Here is a 25746-nt window from a genome sequence, read left to right on the forward strand (position 1 = left end):
TTTAAAATTTTATATGACAAAAAATGAATAAATCTTCTTCCACCGAATAAAGAGGTAAACCTTAACCAATTCTATAACCCCGTCTCACAACCTTGTTCCTACCCTATACTACAATATATGACACAAAACATCACTAGTAATCTTCTTTTGCGTTATTGTACTGCCATCGATCATGTCATTTTGTGGAGTAGCTTATTCGTATATTCGTAATTATGTTCTAAAATATAACTAAAATTTGTGTATTAACTTAAATTTAAAATAAACTAAAAAGTTTTCTATTAACTAAAATATATTATTTTCAACATTAAAAATAAATAAAAATATAGATTTGAAAATTTGCACCTTTATAGTGGGCATCTTAGTTTAATCGACCCAACTCAACCTAATTCGTAGGGGTAGACATGGGTCAGGTCAGGGCCAGGTTCACCAAAACCTGAACCCGAACCTAATCCCAGATCTTGAAACCGGAACCTCTAAAAACTGGAAAAAACTAGAACCACCGAACTCGACCCCCGCCCGATCACCTTCTTTTGTTATCTTGTTCACATAAATCCGACCCAAAACCTGATGGGTTTTTTTCCTGCCCGTCCTGGGGTGAAATAAGAACTCGAAACCGGATTTTTTGCGTCCGGGTGGAGTTCCCCGTAAAATCCGAACCGATACCCATGTTATGGGGGTGGAATTGGGGTTGAGTTGCTATGGAGCGGACCGAACCGTCTACCGCTCCAGCCTACAGAGATCCAGCCTACCCGAGTTTGCGTGTTATGGTAATATGGTACCCTTCCTCTCACTCGCTGAGTCGCACTCGTACCCGTCCTGCACTCGAGGAGGCCAAATTCGAAGTGACACAAAACCGAAGCCGGAACGTTATTCGCCTCTGGACTGTCTCTCCCTCTCTCTCGCTCGACGAGAATGATCACCATTAACAGCTCCAGTGACGAGCCTGAGCTCCCGCAAGGAGAAAACTCGTTGGAGCAGACCTTTCAGGCGCTGAAGGAGAAGCCATGGATCGAATACGCTTTCCAGCAAGCTCAGATTCTGACTCAAACCATCAAGGAAACTGCCGATTCCTCCATCGATGCTGCACGATCTCGAATCTCCGAGATTCGTTATACCTCGTCAGCGCATTTTCAAATGACCTTGGTACGTTTCAGATTTCTTGTTCCATATACTCCCAAATTAAGATAGAACTGCGACAAATTCCAATGTGGCGCAATGGCATGTAGGATTATTTGGAGAATGCTAAAACCGAGATTGGCGCTTACGAGGATGCTTTTTTCAGCAAGATTAAAGGTCAATTACTTTTGTTTTATTTCTTTCTTTCTTTATTTGGCTAGCTGTGAAGCGAGATACCTGGATCACTCTCGTTATGTCATCATTAATGATGGGGTGTTGGTTTTGCAGAGGGGCTGGTCGGTGCCTCTTCACATCCAGTTATTTCAGTTGGAGCTGCTGCTGGGTTTGGACTGATTGCATTCAAAAGTAAGACTTCTAATATCTGTTGTGAAATCATAACATGGGATTCTAATTGTTTACTCTATAACAACTCTTGTTCTGTTCCAATGGCGAGAGCATCTGAGTACCTGGAAAAGCAATGAAAATTTCGTGTTCTCAAAATAGAAAAGACAGTTAAAACCGAGCCGCTAGTACCTAATCAGACTGGTGACTTTGAAGAGGGGATATCCACTATAAGCAATGATAAGTAACTTTCTTTAGACTTGTCAATGTCTGAAAATACTCATCAATGCAATAGGGGAATGAATCTTGTGAACTCGCAAAAGGACTACCCATATGCTGCTGTAGAATCTTAATCACCACTCACAAATGAGCATGGTTACAGATGATGCTCCTATAATCTATTTTTGATGATTTTTTCCTTGTTATGAGAATGTCATGCTACTCACCTCCTTTTCTTCATCAACATGTGAAATTTAATATCTTAATCTCAGAACACTCCTTGCTATATTTTTTGCTTTTCCCTTGTTTTTATTTATTTAGGGCAAAAATCTTCTGCACTTTGCTGTTTTTATGCATAAGTTACTCTCTCTTTGATTATTCTATAATTAATTCTGCTATTGTACAAGAGTATGTGAATGGATCTGTTCCTTGTCAATGGTTCATAAAATGAAAAAATTGGTGGAAAGACTGCAATGATTTTAGCCAGTGATTTCAATGGAATTTTTGACAATTTGAAAGTTATAGGGGCTAAATATATGTGAGAAAGCAATCTGTCCAACTCGTTGGGTTGAAGGAGCTTTTTGCTTAAAATAATCAGTATAGAGAGTTGTGTCCAGTATGTTGTCATATTTGGCAGCAAACTTTCCTAAGGCTAAGGTTGCAATACTTGAGAAACAAAAAACTTGGAAAATAACCTTGTTGGCCTATGGCTGTAAATGTAATGTATTCGGACCTGATGGGGAATTATCCAAATCCAATCAGTTTACAAGTATTTGGACATCTGAAATCCAAAAATAAAGAAACTATCAGAAGTCAAATATCTACATCTGATTCTATTGGATAATATACGAATTCAATCTGAATTCAAAAATTTCGGATGCATCTCAACTGCTCACCAGAAGGGAGAAGTGAGAGCTGGGTCAGTCGGCCAGTGGGTGAGCTTGATGCTTATTCTTCCTAAGAAGAGTCCTGTCAAGCTGTTGCAGTGATGACTGAAATGCTGGAAGGAGCGATCCAGTATGTTGTCATGTTTGGCAGCAAACTTTCAATACTCGAGAAACAAGAAACTTGGAAAATAACCTTGTTGGCCTATGGCTGTAAATGAACTGTATTCGGACCTGATGGGGAATTATCCAAATCCAATCAGTTTACAAGTATTTGGACATCTGAAATCCAAAAATAAAGAACCTATCAGAAGTCAAATATCTACATCTGATTCCTTTGGATAATATACGAATTCTATCTGAATTCAAAAATTTCGGATGCATCTCAACTGACTCACCAGAAGGGAGAAGTGAGAGCTGGGTCAGTCGGCCAATGGGTGAGCTTGATGCTTATGCTTCCTAAGAAGAGTCCTGTCAAGCTGTTGCAGTGATGATTGAAACACTGGAAGGAGCGATCCAATTGATGAGACCAAATCGATCAGGCGAAGTCTCTGTGAAACTAGTCCAACTCAAACTTCCCAACAAAAAAAGAAACAAAGAACAAATTCCCTAAGAGTTTTTATGAGTAAATTTTAAAAGTTAACTAGAGCTTCGGATTAGGAAAAGATAGTGAAGCCTGCTTTAGAAGGTTTCGTGCCAAGTTGGAGATTTGGAAAATCTATGGACATTCAATGTGCAAGAGATCTAAAAAAGAATAACTACCTGCAAAATGTGGTAATTAAGATCTGTTGATGGATTACTTGTGCAATGTGAGAGACCCATTAGAGCCGAGAGATGAGTGTTTTTGAGATTATGGGGTTCAATGAAGATGATGAGAAAGAGAGTGTTTAATGCAGTGGTGCTTGAAAGAGAGTAGGAGAGGAAGAGAGGGAACTTGACTGCTGCTTGCTGGACAAAGAATCAGAAGAGGGGGATTTTTTTTTCAAAAGCCCTTGATGGGTAACTAATATGCACAGTTGAGATTCCATATTCAGATTACTAGGTTTGGATCTCTTGATTTTGGTTCCTTTCTGGAGATGAGTCAGATATCTATTCAATTAAGTTTTGTGAAATCCAATTTTAGGATAAATATTTGAAGTCCAGATTCGGGTTCGTATCGGATCAGGACATTATTTGGATCCATTATGAATTTATGTTGGCCTTTCTGCAGGGGTTAATACATATCTTCGAAGAAGCTCTCATATGTTTCTATTCAGTGAGCCCAAATATGACTTTCCATACAAAGTTGTCGATTGTGGCTTGACATTATGAAAAAGGAAGCAAAGATTAATTTTGACACAATTAGCAGCCATCACATTCCTGTTGAGTGCTTGGCAAAATGATAATACTCTTCTTGTCATTTGTCCACTCCTTCCACTTAGTTTCCCACTTATTTTTTATCAATACTTTCAAAACCTGGTTGGCTATAGTCTTGGAGAAAACTGAAGAGGTATTTCGTCTTAGAAAGGTAAACTCTTATCAAAAGACGGGTATCCCTACTCCCCTTAGCTGGTATTGGAGACAACTCCTATCCCTTCTAACTTGCTCTTCAGGTGTATACTAAAGAGTAAAAGCTTTTATTGAGTAAAAGATTTATTTGGAGAGTTTCATCGGGATGCTTTGGCTAACAATAGGAAAAGTGATTTGCTAGCTGAAGAGTAAAATTCACTCCCATGGATCTGGCAGTTTTCTCAAAGTGGTTGTGGCCACTTGGTATAGTGAAGGAAGCTATTTGTAAGAGTGTTTACAATAAAGCTAAGAATTTAGTTTTCTGCTCCAACCTGCCTGGCTTTGTGGTTCCCTTTTCTTCTAACTAGCTTAAATTGAACTTTGCTGTACGTCTTACACTTCTCTGAACTAGTAATTATACACATCTCTGAACTAGTAGTTATTGAAGGTAACTTTGTGCTAGTTATTTGTTGGTTTACAAAATACCTTCCTTTCCAATGGAAGATAAGGCATATTTCTGATGAAAATAAGGAGATCTTTTCCTCTATTCACATCATACATTTCAGGCAGCTAATTGTTATTGTATATTATTGTAATTTCTGTATCATGAAAGGGTATTATTGTAATTTCTGTATCTTAACCTATGATGTATCGGGAGGAAATAAATGGGATCGAAATCAATCTCTTAGTTTGGGAAAAAAATCCTTTTGATGGTATCAGAGCTTCGTTCCACGCCCTGATTTTTTTTTCTGAGCGTTTTTCGAAGCCCTCGGCGGTCTCAGTTTGGTGTTGGAGAAATCGGTTCGGCATAGTGCTCTCAGAGGTGCGTTATCTTTCCCTCTTTCTCGGTTCTCGATTTGTAGTGGATTTCGGAGGGTCTTGTGGGTTTTCTTTCGGATTTCGGAGGTTCCTCTCTCGAATTTAGCGGATTTCAGCAGTTCCTCTCTCGGGTATTTCTTTTTTTGGTGTTCGATGGGAACATCTTCGTTTTGGTGTTGGACGATTCGTTTTTGGTGTTCGACAGGGTCATTGGCTTCGTTTTTGGTGTGCGACGGGAGGAAAGGTCCCCTCCACGACGATTCTTTTGCTCAGTCCACGTGTTGCAGCATCTGCAGCGGCCATTTCTACAGTTGCAGCAACGAAGGCGTGGCTCATATTGGCACGGGTGAGCACAGTTGCTGGAAACCTTTCATTGTTGGGTTTTGCAGCACACTTAATAGTTTGTGACCAAGCTCGTAGGGGCATCTCCAATTCTAATCTCTCCTTCCGGAGCCATCTCTGGTGTAGAGTTCCATCACCACTTATTGTCATTGCAGTAGGTTTATCATGTCATCTGATAAGGTAGACTCGTTCCCTATCTGTTTCACGAGTAAAAATTACAGTGCCTGGGAATTTCAGTTTCGTTTATTTGTTATGGGAAAGGAGTTATGGGGTCATATAGATGAGATTAATCCCACACCTCGAGAGGTCGAGGCTTTGTCCAAGTGGACAGTCAAGGATGCTAGGGTCATAACCTGAATCCTTGGCTCCGTTGAGCCTCACTTTGTTCTCAATCTGTGACCTTATAGAAATGCGGCTGACATGTGGAGTTACCTCGCCCAGGTTTACCATCAAGACAACACGACTCAACGTTTTCAATTGGAATATGAAATGGCTAATTTCACACAAGGAAGTCTATCCATCGAGGAATTTTTTTCTGGTTTTCAAAACCTTTGGGCTGACTATGCCGACATTGTTCATTCTACTGTTCCCGTTACGGCTCTCTCTGCTATTCAAGCAGTGCATGAAACCAGCAAGAGAGATCAATTCTGGATGAAACTCCGTTCCGATTTTGACATTGCACGGTCTAATCTGATAAATCGTCATCCTGTACCATCTCTAGTTGCTTGTTTCAGTGAACTTCTCTGTGAGGAGCAGCGTCTAGCAATTCAGGCTGGCATCGAACATCGGGCTAACGTTAGTGCCCCTGTCACTGTGGCTTATGCAACCCAGGGGAGGAATAAGGGAAGCGACATGTGTGCTGTTCAGTGCTATAGTTGTAAAGCTTTTGGTCATGTTGCTCGGGATTGCCCTAGAAAATTCTGTAGCTACTGCAAGAAACTAGGTCATATCATCTCTATTTGCCCCATTCGACCTGCAAGGAGGCCGGATACTGCTTATCATGCCTACGCTGGTGCCTCTAGTTCTACTGCATTGCTTGCTACCTCGCCAGTTGTTCCTGCTGCACCTACAACTTCCGCCCCACCGACCATACTCACTCCTGAGATGGTACAACAGATGATCATTTCTGCTTTCTCTACTTTTGGGCTCTCAAGTAATCCTACAGCTTCTTCTAAGCCATGGTATTTTGACTCCGGAGCTTCTAATCATATGACCAATACTGTTGTTTCTCTTTCCAATGTCCGAAATTATGATGGCAATCAGAAAATTAACACCGCTGATGGCAGTTCTCTGCCTATCAGTGCTGTTGGTGATCTTTCCTCTTGTTTAACTGATGTTTTTGTGTCTCCTGACCTCTCCACAAATCTTATTTTTGTTGGTCAATTGGTCAATAATAATTGTAATGTCCATTTCTCTCGATCTGGTTGTGTTGTGCAGGATCAAGTATCCGGGACGATGATCGTGAAGGGGCCTAATGTGGAACGACTCTTTCCTCTTTATGTTTTTCTTCCCACCATTAGTCCTAGTTGTCCTTTCCTTTCCTTTGCATGTAATGTTGTTAATTTTGGACCTAAGATGTGGCATAAACGTCTAGGCCACCCCAACTCTGATGCACTTCGAAAATTATTTAATTCAGGTGTCTTGGGACATAAAGCGTGTTCTTATCTTGATCTTTCTTTTGAATATCCATCATGCAAATTGGCAAAAGTAAAGTTCTACATGTTCCTCATAATGCCTCTCATGTGTTACAATTTTTCGATATTATTCATACTGATGTTTGGGGGATTGCTCCTGTTGTTTCTCATGCGCATTACAAGTACTTTGTCACCTTTATTGATGATTGTAGTCGGTTTACTTGGGTTTACTTTCTACGAGCTAAGGCCGAAGTTTTTTTTAGCATTCAAGCGTTTTCTTGCGCTCCTAGAGACTCAATCTGCCAGCATCAAGGTCTTGCACTCTGATTCTGGCGGCGAATACATGTCTAATGAGTTTCAGGCCTTTTTTCATAGGAAATGGATCGTCTCTCAGCTCTCTTGTCCTTCGACACCGCAACAAAATGGTGTTGTTGAGAGGAAAAATCGTCATCTTCTTGATGTGGTCAGAGAACCCTTTTACTTGAATCATCTGTTCCTTCTCGTTTTTGGTGTGAAGCGTTTTCTACTTTGGTTCATTTGATCAATCGCTTACCTTCTCCTACATTACATCATATTTCTCCCTTCTTTAAGTTATTTGGCCATTCTCCTTCATATTCTGATCTTCGGACATTTGGTTGTGTTTATTTTGTGCATCTCCCTGCTCATGAACGACATAAACTTACAGCACAATCAGTTAAGTGTGCTTTTCTTGGTTATGCTATCCCTCAAAAGGGTTATGTTTGTTATGATCCACATGCTCGTCGTATACGTGTTTCTCGGAATGTGGTTTTCATTGAGCAAACATCTGCCTCTTTATGTCTTCTACCTTGCTTTGATGATTCTCCGCAAATTGTGGAAAGGTTCAAACTTGGTTTTGTGTATGGAAGACGTAGTGGCCATGAGTTTGGTTCTACTTCCTCTGTGCCCCCTCATGATCTTGTCTTGGCGCCTAATCCTACTCCTGCTCCAACTTCCACCGCTCTTCGCCGGTCTACTCGCCCTTCTAGGCCTCCTCATTGGTACGGTTTCTCCTCCACTGTCTCTCCTGTCGCTACTTTATCCTCTATTTCTATTCCCACTTGTTACAAACAGGTCATGGCACATGAGTGCTGGCAGCATGCAATGCAAACAGAACTTCGAGCACTTGAGGAGAATCACACTTGGGATATTGTTCCTTACCCTCCTCCAATTAAGCCTCTTGGGAGTAAATGTGTTTTCTCTGTCAAACTTCGCTCTGATGGCTCTTTGGATCGGTACAAAGCTCGCCTAGAAGCTCTGGGCAACAAACAGGAATATGGGATTGATTATGAGGAGACATTTGCACCGGTTGCCAAGATGACCACGGTCCGTACTATATTCGCGATTGCAGCCTCTCAGTCCTGGCCGTTGCATTAGATGGATGTGAAGAATACCTTTCTCCATGGTGACCTCCAAGAAGATGTATACATGAAGCTCCCCTCGGGTATGACTACCTCCTCTCCTGATCAGGTTTGCAAGCTTCGTCGTCCTCTGTATGGGCTTAAGCAAGCCCCCCGGGCTTGGTTTGAGAAATTTCGTGGCACCCTTATTCTCCACAGGTTTACACAAAGTTAGTATGATTCATCTCTATTCTATCATACGTCTGCCGCAGGCATGGTTATTCTCCTGGTTTATATGGATGACATCATTATTACTGGCACTGACTCTGGACTGATTACCAAGCTGCAACAGGTGTTACATGCCACTTTCCATATGAAAGATCTTGGCCAGCTCACGTACTTCTTAGGACTGGAAGTCCATCATCGGGCCAATGGTATTTTCTTAAACCAGCATAAGTATCTTCAAGATATTATTACCTTGGTTGGTTTGGAGGACACTTCTTCTGTTGATATTCCTATGGAGGTCAATGTCAAATACTGGAAAGATGAAGGGGACCTCCTAGATGACCCTACTCTCTATCGGCGCCTGGTTGGGAGTCTCATCTACTTGACCACTACTCGCCCCGACATCTCCTATGTCGTTCATCAGGTCAGTCAGTTTATGTCCTCTCCTTGTCATCTCCATATTGCTGCAGTTCGACGCATCATCTGCTATCTTCGCGGTTCTCCTACTCGTGGGTTATTCTTTCCTACAGGCTCCTCTCTTCAACTTATTGCTTATAGTAATGCTGATTGGGTTGGGTGTCCGGATACCCGTCGCTCTACCACGGGTTGGTGTATGTTGTTAGGTGATGCCTTAATTTCTTGGAGATGTAAGAAACAAGATCGTGTTTCTAAATCCTCTACTGAAGCTGAGTATCGTGCCATGTCTACTGCTTGTATGGTTACGCGATCTTCTTGCGGAGCTTGAGTTCCCTCAGACTACTTCTACCCCTCTTCATGCTGATAACACTAGTGCTATTCAGATTGCCAACAACCCTGTTTTCCACGAACGCACCAAGCACATTGAGGTTGATTGCCATTCTATCCGTGATACCTTGGATAGTCGGGTGATCTCTCTTCCTTACATTTCTTCAGATCTCCAAGTGGCTGATGTCTTCACCAAAGCAATGACTCAGCAGCGGCATCAATTTTTGGTTGGCAAATTGTTGTTGGTTGACTTACCAGCATCAATTTGAGGGGGGATGTTATCGTATATTATTGTCATTTCTGAATCATGAAAGGGTATTATTGTAATTTATGTATCTTATAACTTAACCTATGTATATCTATGTATCGGGAGGAAATAAACGGGGTCGAAGTCAATCTCTTAGTTTGGGAAAAAAATCCTTTTGACACTAATTTGTGCTGCTGATAAGCTAGCCAAGGATCGGGTCTCTTCTCTTGCTTTTGTATTTGTGGATGCTTCTCACTGAGGGTTAATTTGTCCCTCCATTCTCATTTTATGCTTAAGTTTTTATATTTTTTTATAAAATTTCATCAACTTAAAAAAAGAAGAAGATGTTTGCTGCTGTTGGATGTAGTTCATTAGTAAATATTAGAACTACAATTCACCTTACACTGAGTTTTATAGGTGTTAAAGATTGGTCCAAACCCATCAAAATGACTAGCTGATGTTAGTCTGCCTTTTCTCAAGTAATAAGGACAAATCTTCATAGTCCTGAATCTATGGGACTATTAACTCTCCCCCTTGTATGTAAGGTGTTCTTTATGGCTTCTACATATGGACAATTTTGGGTGCAGGCCCACGTATAAGTACCCGCTGTAATATCATGTTAAATTTGGGTACAAATTGACGTTAGGAGGTCTCTTCCCAAGTAAATAAGAACAAGATCTCTCTAGTTCTGGATCCATGTGCTATTATTTTAACAATAAAGTTTTCCATTTTTCTTTATCCGAGTTTGTGTGCAAAAATTTGTTGAGAAATGAGCTTGTGGAAACTACCTTTGTCTGGCTGGAGATGGAGGGTTCCAGTCAGATGTCTCCATTGGAAACCTAGATCCTGCAGGTACTGGTAGTATCATCAGTGACAATAGTATCTTGGTTCTTTGCTATTCTCTGGCCTTTCTGGGGAATGTGATTCAGTAGTGGCTGACACTAGAACTATCCTTGTGGGTGTAAAGTTAGTTTCTCAAAAAATTTTGGGCCCCTGGTTATAGAAGGGTACTAAGCTGATACCATCGCATGGTTGGCTGGGAAATTAGATCCACCTTGGAGGGCTAGGCTGCTTATTGATGAGATTTCATAAATCTTCTCCTCATGGGCTAGTAGATTGGAGACATGTTCTAAGTTGCTAATCTGATTAGTTAGCCAAAGATGGAGTGTTCTGGCAGCACCTTGCTGTTGGGAGTACTTTCCCAGTGTAATGTAAGCCACCCCCCCCCCCAATGTACCATGTATTTTAGTTCTCACTAGCAATAAAAGTATTCCACTATTGCGCAAAAAAAAAAAAGAGAGAAAAAATCCGTGTACTGCTCTCACTCCAGCATGATTCTGAAAGTTCTGACAGGATCCAACATATTGATGCTGCATTTGGTGTTATACATCTTTAAGAAAAAAACATTCAAAAAGGATTTATGTATGTATTTAACAGTGAATAATTGCAGGGAGTTATGGATCTGAGGATGGCTTATATATATATATATATTTGAGGATGGGAGTATGGCTTGTAACCTTTTGTTGTTTTTGCCTGTATATTTGAAAATTCATTTCTTTGTGATGAAGTTCTGAAAATGAGGAGGCTGATGTTGTTGTAGTTGCTATTTTGAAATCTCTTTAAGTTGATTTTTGAGTACTGGCCTCATTGTCATCTTCTCAACACTTATCAAATATACGGTTCTCTTGTTTGCACCAGACAAATGCTGTCCTTAGAAATGTGTTTAACTTTTATTTCTTGATCAATTTGTTCTTTCAGGGCCACGGCGTTTCTTATACTACAACACAAGGAGATTTTTTGTGAATGAGGAGGTATCTCAAATATTTCATTTGATGAGATTGTTTTAATATTGAATTGTCAGTTTGGTCTCACACGCGCACACACACACATGCTCATATCCATCTGTGGGTGCATGTATTGAAATTTAATGGAGGAGAAGGTACCACTCTTACCACCTAATGACAATTGATCTCATCACCCATGAGGTGCAAATGTTGGTAAGAGGATGGTAAAGTTCAGGGGAAAATAGATATAATTATTGTGGGATTGACTGTGATCAACTTTTCAAGATTGAAAATATGACTTTCACCTGAAATACTTGCTGACTGTACTGAACTTTATGGCCACATTAATTGGGTTATCAGTTTGTCGTCTTGGGCAGCCCAATTCTGAGATGACTTGCCCAAGATGTGGATCATCTTGTGGAGACCACCATGGTTGATCCTTTTCTTTTTAGTGGCCATGAATAAATTAGTTCTAATTATCTCGAGAATTGCATGGATTTTCCATTAATGTTCTTGTATAGCTGGTGGACCTGTTGGGTAAAGGACCTAATAGAATGTTAGCAATGTTCTATAAACGCAGCTAATTAAAAAAAAAAAAAACTACTTTTGGGAAAGGAAACCAGTTTAAATTCTATATATAATCTGGTTATTTAACAGAAAATGTGCATTTGTATTTGTTACTCACAAATAATCAAATTAACATTGGGAGTAACAAACACAATGCACATTTAAATTTCTACTGTGAAATCTGATTGAAATTCTTTTGAAGTTTATAGATTTACAAGTTCTGCGAAGCAGCAAGTTCTATGAATTTAATTACTTTATGAAATTATGGAAGTGATCTTAATTTTGTTATCCATGGTTGCTTTCTTTGGTGTCCTTAGGTGGGTTTAATATTTCTTTTGGACCTTCTGTTTCTATATGTTTTAATTACTAGACCAGTTGATCAGTCCAGTTAGTTCGGTGAGGATTTATATACCTTGCACTCTGCATGTCTATGACATAAGTAAGCTTGCAGGTTGAGGCTGCCTGTAGCAGTCAATGGTGGTCTACTAATTGGGCTGTTCTGGGTTATAAACCTGGTTTACTTATTACTTTTTCTTTTGGAAGCTATCTGTCTTTTAGTGTCCAATGTGTTTGAACCTTGTTCTGAGTGTTCTTGGCCCTTAGAACAAGAAAAATTCTTCATTTGCTTCTATTATGATTTGAAGATTAAAATTGGATTACAAATTTGATAAATATCAAAATTTTCGAAATTGTGGAGATAACATGAAAAAGAGAGGTATCTATGATGATATGGACATTATGTTACATTTTATGATTTTCTTGTACATATTCAAATGGCTTTCTTTTTTCTTTTTTTTTTTTTTTAGGAAGGAGAATTTTATGCAAGGCAAAGGCAAAGAACAAAAATCACAACATGCTAAACAAGAGGGTTTTTTGATACAATGAGAGATTGGAGAGGGATATATCATTAATTTTATGTAAACACTGCCAATGTCTCCAAGAGGGTCTGAATTTCTGGAACACCACCTGATTACCACACTAGAGTCAGCTTCAATCCTTAACCTGCCACCCAACTATCTTGAAAAATGAGGAGCCCATGCTGAAGGGCTTGGAGCTTGGTGCTAGTTGAATCCGAATTGGCTAAGGGGCCAGAGTAGGAGGCAAGGATGACACCTTCATGGTTTTGAAAACACTTCCAAACACCACTAGGCCCAGGTTGCCAAGAGCTCAACCATGGAATTTAATTTGATTACTCCATGGGGAGGAGACTCCCACTGTAGAATTGTGACTTTCTTTGGGGTGGTCTTTTGAGCAATTAACTTCCAGTTCTCTCTAAGAGCACCCCCACATAGGATAGAGACTTCATCTTTGTTGTTGATCCACACAACAATAGTGCCTTCTATCTTATAGATGACTTCCTGAACTGAAGAGGTTTTCCCATTGCACCACTGAATATGAGCAATGCACTAGGAGAGCAGGAGTTTTTCAAGTCTTTGGCAATTTCGTACCTTTTTTAGAGTTGCACAACTCAGAGAGGTTGTTTGGCGACAGTGCAAGGCCAATTTTGTTAAGAAAATGCATCCAGACTTCCCAAGGGAAGAAACAATGGAAAGGGGTATGATCCATGTGCTCCTCAACCAACCCACAAGAATTGCAATGGCATTGCCCCTTCATCTTAAGTTATTGGTTGCTGCTGATGATTTTTCAATTCAGTTTCTAATGACATTAAATCTCCTGCCAGCAGCCAAGGAAGAGGCCACTTCTGGACTGAGTAGCTCATCCCAGAAGCAGCTCACAGTATATAAATTGTTGGCCCATGTACTCCCGCAAGACACCATTTACCTCCTAATCTCTGTTGACTAAGCTTATCCCAATAGAGAAGGATCTGATTTCCACGTCAATAACTTCGATTGAGTTGTTATCGCACATCACCAAAATACCTCCAGAATTACAAATCGCATCAATCGCCTTCCATTCAAGAGGGGCAATTTCAGATATCTTGGATTATGAATCCAACATACACAGAAATTGTTTCTGTTTTTAAATTTCTAGTCCAGCACAGATGATAGTGAATGGCAGAGGAGAGAGCTATTGCTCGTGCCACTGTCTGCTGTTGCTTTCCGTTGTTCGCTGGCAACTGATTGAAGGTTGTCTCTTCTATTCTGACCAGTTACATTGATAGTGTGGGAGTGCCGAATAGGAGTGTGGACTATCCAAAGAGCCGAGAGCGAGAGCACTAGAGAACCAAATACATCGGGAAGGAAAGTGGCAGGCTGGAAAATGAACAAGAGGGAAGAATCACGCACCAACCATAGTAAAAAAAACACATACTTTGTAGTTCCAGATGAAGCCAAAGCCTCCTCCATCATCGATGGCGGCAACTGATACTATTTGGTTGTCATCCAACTCCTGGGGTACTTGCAGTAAAAATAGCACTAAAAAGTGTCCTGCACTGATCTTTCTTCAGAATCATAGCAGTAGATTTGGATGACCTAATTGAGATGCTAAACAAAACAACTACAAATGGAAAGCCCGGAAGACAGGCATCCACACAAAATGCAAAATATCAGATAGGAATATATGAAGATGTAGACTTACAAACCTGCTGAATAGCTGAAATGCGCGGGACAACGATTGTCGGCATAGTGGAGATACCAAAAAATCTTAAAGGAAGCAATGGATGGGGATGGCTCAAAGCCAAGGTAATGAACATTCATGGAAAGATAAACTTTATTAATACAACGAAAGATGCATCGATGGAAGCCACATGTTCAGCAGCCCCTCTGACGAATCAAAATCCAGCCCCTCCGACAAACCAAAGTCCAACCAAGAAGACATATAGAGATGTGCTTCAAATACAAGACCAACGCCAACAAAAGCACCAGCCATAACATTGGAGCAAATGCACAGAAGACCGACACTTCAGGGTTGATCCTGCGTTCACCCAACCATGGCGAAAAGAATTAGAGAAATGCGTGGTTGCTCACGCAATCAGAACATATGATGACTGAACACTTGCAGCAGTGGACTCACCACACCTAGAGACTAGCAACGCCTCCCAAATTTCATTATGTGGGATTGGATATTGGATTAATATCCCTGGAGTCAAGAAGAGGAAAAAACATGGATATTAGCAATAAAAGAGGAAATCAAGGGTGACACATACCGAGATTTAAAAGAATGGGGGCCTCAAACAACAGTAGACAATCAGGCCATCTGGGTCACTATTAAAGGAATTCCTGCCAATCTATGGTGCATGGAAATCTTCCAAGCCATCATAGGAACCATTGGCGTGGCCACGGACTTCAACGAAAAAGCAACCTTACTTTGAAGAACCATTGGCGTGGCCACGGACTTCAATGAAAAAGCAACCTTACTTTGAAGAATCAATTGGCGAAGAGCCCCTATACTGGGCTCGAGGGCATTCATTGGCAGGCTTGAAATTCCCATATAGGTAGGGTGTATGTGTATCAAGTGAAGATTGAAGCATATGTCAATCTGGAAACGACTAGCACAGAAAACAGTCACAGCCGGAAAATGACTTGGAAAGGAGTTACACCAAGAAAAAAGTGCAAAAAAAACCAACCAGCGGCGGTGACGGAATAGCCAACCCCAGCTTGGCGAACACAACAAACGATGAAGAGTCTGACTTGAACAGACCCCCAAACAATGGGAAACTGGGAGAAACTTTGGAAAGGAGTTACACCAAGAAAAAAGTGCAAAAACAAACCAACCAGCGGCGGTGACGGAATAGCCAACCCCAGCTTGGCGAACACAACAAACGATGAAGAGTCTGACTTGAACAGACCCCCAAACAATGGGAAACTAGGAGAAACTGGAAAAGTTTCACCAAATGATTAATGCCGAGATAGGCCAGCATATATTGGCAATTCACTTCAGATCAGTAAAGGATGGAGCTCACTGGGCAGCCTTATCACTACGGACCAAATGACCATTCACAAAGGCGGGAAATGTGGGAAGAGATTGCAGCTATCCTAATTTTATACCCCTTGCCATGGGTAATTGGAGGTGAATTTAATACCATTGGTTATGGTTTTGAGAAAAAGGGAGGTGATAAATAGACACACTACACCAATGCGAAGGTTCTTTGACTTCATATCTGATCACACCCTGATCGAACCTTCCGTATCAGGGGCTGAATTCACCTGGTCCAACGGCATATCCCCTCCAATTATGGCCAAGCTAGACAGATTTTTAATAAACCAGTAATGGCTAGATCTATATGGAAACTCAGCAGGGAGAATTCTTCCATGGCCTACATCAGATCATAACCCAATCATTCTGGAAACATCCCAGGAATGCGGGGACCCCCTCCCCCCATGGCTAATGGGGAAAGATTTCAAGTCACACTATAATCCTAGTGGCTGGAATCCAATAGTACATGTAAAATCTAAGCTTAGAAAAACAATTCACGATGGAGGAAATAGAAGAAGCCATAAAAAACATGCCTAGTGACAAAGTACCAGGCCCAGACGGATTCATGGCTGAATTCTTCAAAGCTGGATGGGAATTTTTAAAAGAGGATTTGAAGAATTCAATGAACATGGGATCACAGCCAAGAGTATGGGTTCATCATTCATTACCCTGATCCTAAAGAAGGAAGGAGCTTGTGGCCCAAAAGAATTCAGACCCATCAGTCTCATATCAAGCCAATACAAGGTCCTCTCAAGAGCGCTGGCAAACAGACTAAAAAAGGTCCTGCCATCAGTGATAAGCAGTAACTAATCAGCCTTCCTGCAAGGAAGACAAATGTTGGATTCAGCTCTCAGTATTCATGAGCTCATGCATCACTACACCAAAAAGGGCATGGAAGGAGTAAATTTTAAACTAGACTTTGAAAAGGCCTTTGACAAGGTGAGTTGGTCATTCCTTGACTCATTAAAAAATATGGAATTCCCGGTGAGATGGAGGTGCTGGATGCAAAGTTGCATATCATATGCAAAATTCTCTATCCTCATCAATGGCAAAAGGATATTTCAGCAGTACAAGGGGATTGAGAAAAGGAGACCCTTTCTCTCCTTTATTCTTCAATGTTCTTAGCGAGGCACTTTGCTCAATGATTCATGCTGGACAAGAAAAGGGATGGTTTTTGGGGCTGCAGCTAAAGATCCCAATTCTACAGTTTGCAGAATTCATGCTGGACAAGAAAAGGAATGGTTTTTGGGGCTGCAGCTAAAGATCCCAATTCTACAGTTTGCAGAAGACACAATGGTGCTATGCCGGGGGGTGGGTGGTGTGTGGGGTAGGGAATCTGTTTGGACCAAAGCATCAACTGGGAAAATTCAGGCATAGTGGGCCTCAATCTCAATGACTTCATCCAAAATTAAATGGCTCAAATACTAGAGCGCAAACCAATGCAACTCCCCTCAACTTAACTGGACTTACCATTGTTCTGTGGCAAAATATCAAGCACCACTGCAACCAATTCTAGATAGATGTGAGCGAAGACAGGATATGAGGAAGGAGCAACTCCTCTCACAAGCAGACCGGACCACACTAATCAAAGCCACCCTATCTGGCCTCCCGATCTATTACCTGTCATTACTATCCTGTCCAGCAAGTGTAGCAGCTAAGTTAGAAGCCCTCCAATGCAAATTTCTATGGTGTGGCAGCTCAAATCAAATTCAAGTACCTGCTGGTCAAATGGGATAAAGTCTCCTCACCTAAAAAACATGGTGGATTGGGCATCAAAAGAATCAAAGTTATGAATGCAGCACTTTTAACAAAGCGGATATGGAGATATGCCACAGAAAAAGGGTCACTATGGAGGCAAATCATTGATGAAGAATAAGGGGGGAACTCCTAGAATTGGTTATGATGGGGACATCTCATGTGCCACCGATTACACGAGTCTATACTTGGAGACACCAGACTACGACAAGACCCACCACGTTGTGGATGGGAGTGCAGCGTTTAGGACAGATTAATTGTTATTTTATTTATTTATATTTTGTATTATCCTTATAAGTAATTTTTTTTTTTTGTTCAGGGGTATTTTTTTCTTCAGGGGCATTTTTACTATCAAGGGTATTTTGAAAGGTTTTAGGGTTTTGGGTCGCTATTTAAACCCGTTATGCGTCTAATTGAGCATTGTTGAATGAATTGAAACTTTTCTTTCTTCTCCCGCTGTTTTCTTCTTCCTTATCTCTTCATTTCTTCTTCTTCTCCTTCTTTTATTTTCTCCAATTCTCCTTCACTCCAACAGCTCGATGCTCGTCCTGCGTGAGGTTACCACTCAATGGTCTCCCTAGCTCACAATCTCACTTGTGGAATCAATATTGAAGTAAAAATCGACAGTGGAGCAGCACCTTAGATTCCAAATTAGAGTAGGAGCGTTAGTCAAATTCTGGACAGACTGCTCGGTAGGGGATAGGTCCCTTTGCCTAAACTTCCCAAGTTTTTTCATACTAGCCCGAAACAAACAGATCTTGGTATTGGAATCCAGAAATCCAGACACAAGCTCAAGCTGGAACATGAACCTAAAAAGGAATCTGAATGATCCAGAAACCGAGGAAGCTATGAAAATAATAGAAGGCACATTATATTTGAGTACAGGGATAGGATGAAGTAATATGGCAGCCTTGCCCTCCCAGGATAGTTCTTGGTGGGCTCTTACTACAAATGCCAGATTTCCCCTCCCTCCCAAAACAGTTCTCTAGCTACCAACCTGGCATGGAAGCTTGTGCTCCAAAAAGGTACTGTAATTCTTACATAACCCGGAACCATAACATCACACCCACGCTTGCGAGAGCCGACGTCCACGGCGGCCCACTTGCGACGGCCTACTCTAGCGACGGCCCATGGTGTGGGAACACACTCAGGTCGCCCCTTCCGCTTATAGCGGTGGCCCATTGGTGCGGGAAGCACACTCTGGTCGCCCCTTCTGCTAGGTTGCCCCCTCCGCAGTCGCCCCCTCCGGGATTCGAAGTCGCGACGTAGCGCTAACTCTGATACCAAATATTAAACACCTAGTCAATACTACCCAAAAGACCGGCCTGTTAGGAGCGGAAGACATAGGTACATAACCCAGGACCATAACATCACACCCACGCTCGCGAGAGCCGACGTCCACGGCGGCCCACTTGCAATGGCCTACTCTAGCGACGGCCCATGGTGCGGGAACACACTCAGGTCGCCCTTTCCACTTATAGCGGTGACCCATTGGTGAGGGAAGCACACTCTGGTCGCCCCCTCCGCAGTCGCCCCCTCTGGGATTCGAAGTTGCGACGTAGCGCTAGCTTTGATACCAAATGTTATGCACCTAGCCAATACTACCCAAAAGACCGACCTATTAGGAGCGGAAGACATAAGTACATAACCCAGGACCATAACATTGGCCATCCAAAAGGGGGCAACAGATAGTAAACTCCCTATGCACGCTAAGCAATGAGGTGGAAGAGAGCAACAACCACATACTCATGCACTGCCGCTTCAGCAGGTCTGTTTGGAACACCATGCTTATCAAATTTGGCATCCACCTTTGCATGCCAAACTCTCTGCGCCTCCTCTTTCAACAATGGATCTGATGCCCCCAGCCGTCTATGGGAAATCTCTATGGAAAGGAGCTCCAGCAGCAATCCCTTGGCACCTATGGTTGGAAAGAAATCAGAGAACATTTGAAGCCAAAAGTTGCACAGCAGGGGGAGTGATAGAAAAAGTAATCCACAGTGTATTAATATGGGCAAATAGCCTCCATGGCTTACCCCCCTTTCCAAGCTCTGTCACTCGCAAATTTTGGGGCAAAGTCATCCAATTTGGGGCCCCTAAGCCTCCAGTGTTACAAGAATGGCAACCACCTCCATCACCCTGCTTTTATCTAAACTTTGATGGAACTTTAAAAAGAAACCCAGTTCCAGCAGGACTAGGAGTCTTCAGAAACAGCCAGGGGCAGGTCTTATTGACCTACTCTGGACCAGCTGGTTGCTGCACATCCAATGAAGCAGAATCCCTAGCTCTATTGGAAGGCCTAAGGCTATTCAAGCATTGGCTCAGTGGCCCTCAAGTCATCGAGGGCGACTCAGCTCTGGTCGTTGGTTGGGGTAGCAAAAAGAGTAATGCTCCCTGGGCTCTAGGAAATATTTATGATGAGATTTCTGACATTTCATTTGAGTACCACATCACTTGGAGCGGAGTGCCCAGATCTTGCAACTTGGTTGCAGACAAAACTAGCTAAATTCAGAGTCTCCAAAGCTACCCTCTGTACTGGGATTTCTCTTGATCTCTGAAGAAAACCGTGCTCTTGTATCTTACATTGTACTCTATGATGTATCTTACTCTGTACTCGTCCCTCTTTAAGCTTTCTTAATTAAAGCTTTTTTAAAAAAAACATCCAGCATACCCTGCGACATTGTTTCTTGAAGAACTACTAGGCTTGTGCTTACTCTTTTTTTACTAACTTCCTACTCCTTGAATGTTCCAAGAGGCCTGATTTCTTATATAACTTCAGATGTTCAGGAGGTAGTGTGAGGACATGATGATTAGTACTATTTAGATTTTATTCTTTATTGCTTTTTGGTAGGTGTACATGAAAATAATTATTTGACCGATTCATATTTCATCATGATTGACACTAGTTGAGGATTGAGAGATTAAAATATCAAAAAATAAGTTTCATATGAATGTCCTGCATAGAGTAAGTAATTGTGATTAAAAAAAAAAAAAAAAATGAGGTTGGTGAAACCTGATATGCTGCATTATGAACGTGGATAACCTGCCAAGGAATGTGGAGCATGTTGTACAGGAAGCATGAATTGAATTTATATAATTGGGGATGATGTTGTATTCAGCTTCCTGCATATCTATTCTTCTGACATCACTTATATGATTCATATTATGTGGTGTTCAGTCGTTGATTTCTCAAGCTGATGCAAAAGTGAAGGAATTACAACAATCACTCCACCGTATGAAGATTGAAAGCAAGAAGCTGGAGGTATCTGTGCTGGGACATGATAAAGAATGCTTAGACTTAACTGATGAGTCGTGCTTTTCATTCCATCAGTGTAACTAGTTTTTATATTAAATATCCATCTCCTTTTCACTGGATAATTATTTTGGTTTCCAGGAGGGTGCTTTAAAAGCTGAGGAGGAAATGAAACGTGGAAGGGACAAACTTAGGTGTGTACGAGGCACATAATCATGGCATTTTCTTTGGAAGTATCTTTTGTTTTGTCTACTAAAAGTTTTGGCTTTTCATTATTTTAGAAAGGCAGGACATCAAATTCAAGGTCTTATTCGTTCAGTTTATAAGATAGAAGGACAAGCTAGTGGTGCGTATAGTATCTTTCATTTTGCTTTAATCTTATTGCATTTGATAAGAAGCTATATTCCAATTGACATCATATTTTCTGTTACTTAGGCTTGAAAGACATCCTTGGAGAGCTCCCTCGCAGAGAAGCATCCCAATTCCGGTCACAGGTGATCTTCTTAGTTATTAAAGCCAAAAGGTTTTCCCTAGATTTTCAAAACCCTTTTTTTGGATGCTTCCATTGTATAGTGAACTGGCACTCCACATGAATTTGTAAGAAACTAATCTTTAAATCTTTAGCTCCAGAAACTTCCCTATCACAGAGGCCATTTTTATTTTCCTTTTTGTTATGGTGTTTGTAATCGTTTTCCAGAAGGCTCGATAGAAAGAGAAACAGACTTTTGGTCAGAGGGAGGGGGAGGCCTGAAGAGGAAGCATGCATGTAGTAGTATAATTCGTAATTAGGTTACATTAAGTTGGGATTGTAGAGGGGAGGTCTAGACATGTGGTGTCTTCTTCACAAAGTTGTTTCAGCCCTTGAGATTCTAGTTTCTTAGGCCCGGAGGATTATCCAACATAGCACATAGAGGTAAGTCTTGTAAATTTTGTTTTTGCCTCAATTGTCACACTGGAGGTTCCTATTATGAAATATTCTGTTTAAATCTCACCATGGTATGGGGTTTAAGCCTGAAATGCCTATCCAATACACTATGAAAACTAGCATTCCACCTATAGGTCAAGCAGACTCAGTTTCAGAAACCCTCTAATTCTGTTTTTGGGTACACTATCCATCCCATCTGCATGAAGAACAATTATAGTTTCTGGTTGAACATGGCACCACAGATGCTGATCCCTCCCAATTATTTCCAGCTGGTGCCTTAGTTGGAGTTTAAAAACTAAATAGAGGGGGAGGGGAGAGGGTCTTATTTTGTGAGGACTCTCCATATGTGATATAACTCACTCAAGATGCGAATAGTCTTGGTGAGAAAGGCAACCCTTGATGTCTTGCCCTAAAATGGTAACTTTTTTACTATTTATGTTGTCAGTCTTGTGTGAATGCAACCCCCTCACCCCCCCCCCCCCCCCCCCCCCCCCCCTTATTTTTCTGGATGGATTTTGAAAGCTGATCTCCAAGCATACTTGCTTTGTTGATGACTTATTCTGCTTTTTCTTTTACAGTTTGGTTTTGATCTGGTTGAGCATGATGTTGATGCTGCTTCTTGTGCATGACTTGCAGGTGTCTTCTCTTGCCTCTGAGGCCAAAAAAGAAAGAATTGCTCTTGGTAAAGAGGTTTCTAAGATCAGCAATTATGGACTTTCAGTCTGATCATTCAAGCTCATCTCCCTCAATCGTTCCCATGTATATCGAGTTTGTGATGGTTTATCTCAATCATATTGCGGCATTATAAATGAAGTTTAAAGAGATGTTGGTGAATCTTCTCACCTCACAAAACAAAATTTCATTAACATGAGTAACTTTCTGTCTCACTAAGTCTCATTGCATGGCATTGAATAGTTTTTTCTTTTAATGTTGTAAAGCTCCGTGGAGTCGTGCAAGTTGCAGAGATTGCCACCTCGAGAGTGATCCAATTGGAAGGAAGACGATGAGTTCGTTTTCGTTCTAGTATCAAACATGTACGCTTCTTAACAGAGAGAGAGAAGTGAGAAAACGTGGTTCAGTAATTTAAGCAAACATTTGGGACGCTCGCTGTGACCCTTTAGCATGTGCATTCATCCTCCTTTGTCCCTCCTTTTTATTGACTCCATGCAGCCCATCCCATTGATTCCTGAACCTGACTTTATCATATCAGCACATGCCAGGCTGCTCCATCTCACTGCAAGTTACATCGCCGTGCGGTCCTTCATTGCCTCTCGTCCTTCTCATATATTCAAGACGACCATGGGGTCAAAACTCCATTAACATACTCGAAAACCAGCTTCCTCTTTCTACCATTTTTCATACAAGAAGAGAACTTTATCTTCTGTAATTCTGTATCTGCCTCTCTTTATATTTTGCCCGTCGTTGGCATACACTGTCACTTTCCCAGACCCCAATCTCCATTACTTCGACTCCTTTTTGGTTGCAGTGATTAATGTTAGCAATTGGCATTCGATTTGATTATCCCCAGTAAATTTACTTGTTCTGGGTTTATCGCTCCTTTCTTAATCAAGTAGCATTTATCTCATTCACTTCGACGGCATGAGTGTACATTATCGTACTTACGCCTGGGTGAAATACAGTAACATAATAGAGATCATTCATGGCGACCCATCAGGCAATCACATGAAACGCGTCTCTCATCACACAAACATTACCGTTTTGTTGTGAAAGCTTCTGCCATTTGGAGAAGAAGATAGAATAACAGAGAAAAGATAACAGCAATACGTATTTCATATGAAGAGAATACTTCAATTTCAATTTGCTAGTAGTTTCTGATGTGATTTCTAAGAGGGAAGAGTGAAAAAGAGAACTTGTTTTCGATTCGAAAACACTAGCTGAAGGGGTGATCGACGAGTTACGTCAGCAAACCTTGAAGTCCTGAAGGAATTTCTCTTGCCGGAGAAGCTCCTTCTGCCGACGGAGCTCCATCACTTTCCGGTGAGAGTTGGAGTGCTGAGTTAAAACGAACGTAGGGCTTGCCGCCGGGCGGTACTCCGGCACGAGACGGCCGGATTTGTAACGAACGCCGCAAGCGTTACAGAGCGACTTGGGACCCATGGGCCCGGTCCGCCATTGCGGTGTCTTCTCCGTCGCGCAGTGCGAGCACTTACGTACTCCCTCGGTGGGAACAGGCCCGGAAGGGGAGGTTTCCTTCTTCCTCGTAGCTGCTTTCTCTCTGTTTGATTCCAGGTATAATGCCACCGCCGGCGTTTCTGACTCCGCCGTCGACGGAAAAGAAGTCCAGCTGCCCATGGGTGCCGCTGCTCTTGACCGCTTGCTCCTAGCGCGGCCGGGGACTCCCGTATCTGACAAGAAGTTCGCGTTCCCTTCTATCTCGTTCCCGCTTACAGGACAGAACGGCAAGTCTGAAAACGAATCGTCCACAAAATTGGATAACCATTCGAGCTCCGCAGCATCCTCGCTCTAGGAGAAAATGGAAAGAGAACAAACCATTAACATCCCTGCACAAAAAAGAAAAGAAAAAAAGAGCAAATACAGAAACAAAAGAAAAAATCGAAAACCCCACGCACCGGAAGGCAAAATTCATCGGAGAAGCTACTGCAGAGGGGATTATTCCCATCCCCGTCTCCCACATTCTGCCTATTCCCATTACAAGACTTTGACAATGGAACCTCGGATGAAGAAGGTACATCCGGGTCGAAAATCTCGACATTAGAGAAGTCGAGAAGATCATCAATGCGTAAGAAATCAGATGAGTGCCCGTAACGACAATCCATCCCTGTTTCTCTCTCGGATGACATCATGAACCCCAACAAGCTCAACTGCCTCCTTCAACGTCGAAATACCCCCGAAAACTGGGTTCTTCACAGTCGCAGAAGGAAAAAACAAGAAGAGGGGCAGTAAGTGCGAATGCAGAGAGACAGAAGACGAGTAGAAGGCCAGAGGGGTTTCGTTCAGTCATTCATTTCAAAGAGAGAAAGCAACGTGCAGCGAGTGCCCATGCAGTCCAGTCCAACCTCATTTAATTACTCTGGTTCCCCCTTCTTTTCTAATTTTAATTTTAAAATCTTCTTTTATCGATTAAACAATCCAAGTCGTCACTGGTTCACGAGACATATACTTATCCTGCTTCCGACCTTTCGTAGGAAGTAACATGGGTCATCACCAACACCACCCCCGCCACCACCCCTCCCTCCATTAAAATAACTCCCGACCACGTATACAGCCCTGAAAATTTTGCTTTTTCAAGTAATTTCCCACCCCGCCACGTTAAATCTCCTCCTCGAGATGCCGATTCCTCCCTCTTGAGTATTCTCCAGCCATAAAAACGAAGATCACCCTCCATGCGGAATGACGCAATTCTCCTCCGTCTTCACGTTACTGTAATTACATCGATCGGTGGCAGCAGACCCGTTACGGCCGGAGGAGGTGGGGACCACCGCGTTGAACTAGAAGTCGAGTCCGTTGCGCCGTTTTTATTTTCACCGACGGTGCCGAATGAATTCCAACTTCCCAACAGCTGTCTCCAGCTTGGGGCCTTCCGTCACCGTTCTCTCCCAAACGGAGTGTACTTTCCGGCGGGCTTGCCAGCTTGGGGCCTTCCGTCACCGTTCTCTCCGTACGAGAAGTGTACGTGACTACGTAGTCCCCAGCAACGTCATTCATACATACGTTGACGATAATATCCTTTGGTTATTTTGGAGCTATTAAAACTTGTATGCTAGCTCTTTCGAATGGACCACAATTAGGGATATTTTTGTCTTTTTATACTAAGGTTGACTAAGGGCGTACACGGTATTATCCTAACATCGAGGGGCGTAACCGGAGTCTCGAATCACGTGACAGGTGAAGACTTCTGATCCCGAAAAGAGTACCCCTGCACGTGCATACCGTTTTCACTTCCCTTTTTTTTTTTTTTTTTACTTAAAAAAGAAAAAGACGATTAGCGGATTAGGGGAATCCGCACCTCTAAGTTAATCCAAAAAGTAAACTCCCGGTTAAAGGGGACCGCGTACGTCGGACACGGGTGGACACGTGTTGGTCAGGTACCGGTCAGGTCCACGTGGGTTGCGTCATGGCTATGGATGGGCCAGCTCCGTCATTTACGAGTCGGACCGGTTGGCCCGTCTAGCTCAATAAAGTCGTCCCT

At 42.0% G+C, this 25746-nt stretch overlaps 2 protein-coding genes across 3 annotated transcripts; one reads left to right on the forward strand and one right to left on the reverse strand.

The window, feature by feature from the left end:
- The first annotated feature begins 828 nt into the window (after positions 1 to 828).
- LOC137934985 (RGS1-HXK1-interacting protein 1) lies at positions 829 to 22670 on the forward strand. 2 transcript variants are annotated; one of them, XR_011109220.1, is made up of 10 exons: positions 829 to 1143; positions 1227 to 1293; positions 1405 to 1482; positions 11177 to 11229; positions 20576 to 20659; positions 20792 to 20844; positions 20932 to 20996; positions 21086 to 21144; positions 22212 to 22400; positions 22514 to 22670. XR_011109220.1 is itself a non-coding variant. In XM_068779593.1 (9 exons), exons 1-9 carry the CDS (start codon positions 913 to 915, stop codon positions 22299 to 22301), a joined length of 780 nt encoding a protein of 259 aa, XP_068635694.1. In that variant the 5' UTR covers positions 829 to 912; the 3' UTR covers positions 22302 to 22497. The 2 variants fall into 2 exon arrangements, 1 of the variants encoding a protein (XP_068635694.1); XM_068779593.1 differs by lacking the exon at positions 22514 to 22670 and having other exon boundaries at positions 22212 to 22497.
- Positions 22671 to 23341: 671 nt separating this feature from the next.
- LOC137935090 (GATA transcription factor 4) lies at positions 23342 to 24546 on the reverse strand. The gene is made up of 2 exons (XM_068779745.1): positions 24167 to 24546; positions 23342 to 24059 (listed from the first exon to the last, which is right to left on the reverse strand). Exons 1-2 carry the CDS (start codon positions 24398 to 24400, stop codon positions 23496 to 23498), a joined length of 798 nt encoding a protein of 265 aa, XP_068635846.1. The 5' UTR covers positions 24401 to 24546; the 3' UTR covers positions 23342 to 23495.
- Positions 24547 to 25746: the final 1200 nt, after the last annotated feature.

This window comes from Aristolochia californica, unplaced genomic scaffold (assembly GCF_029961685.1).
Source record: "Aristolochia californica isolate CCGP_79_NKW_82.1479 unplaced genomic scaffold, dmAriCali1.0.hap1 SCAF_6, whole genome shotgun sequence".
In the NCBI taxonomy this organism is placed as follows: Eukaryota; Viridiplantae; Streptophyta; class Magnoliopsida; order Piperales; family Aristolochiaceae; genus Aristolochia; species Aristolochia californica.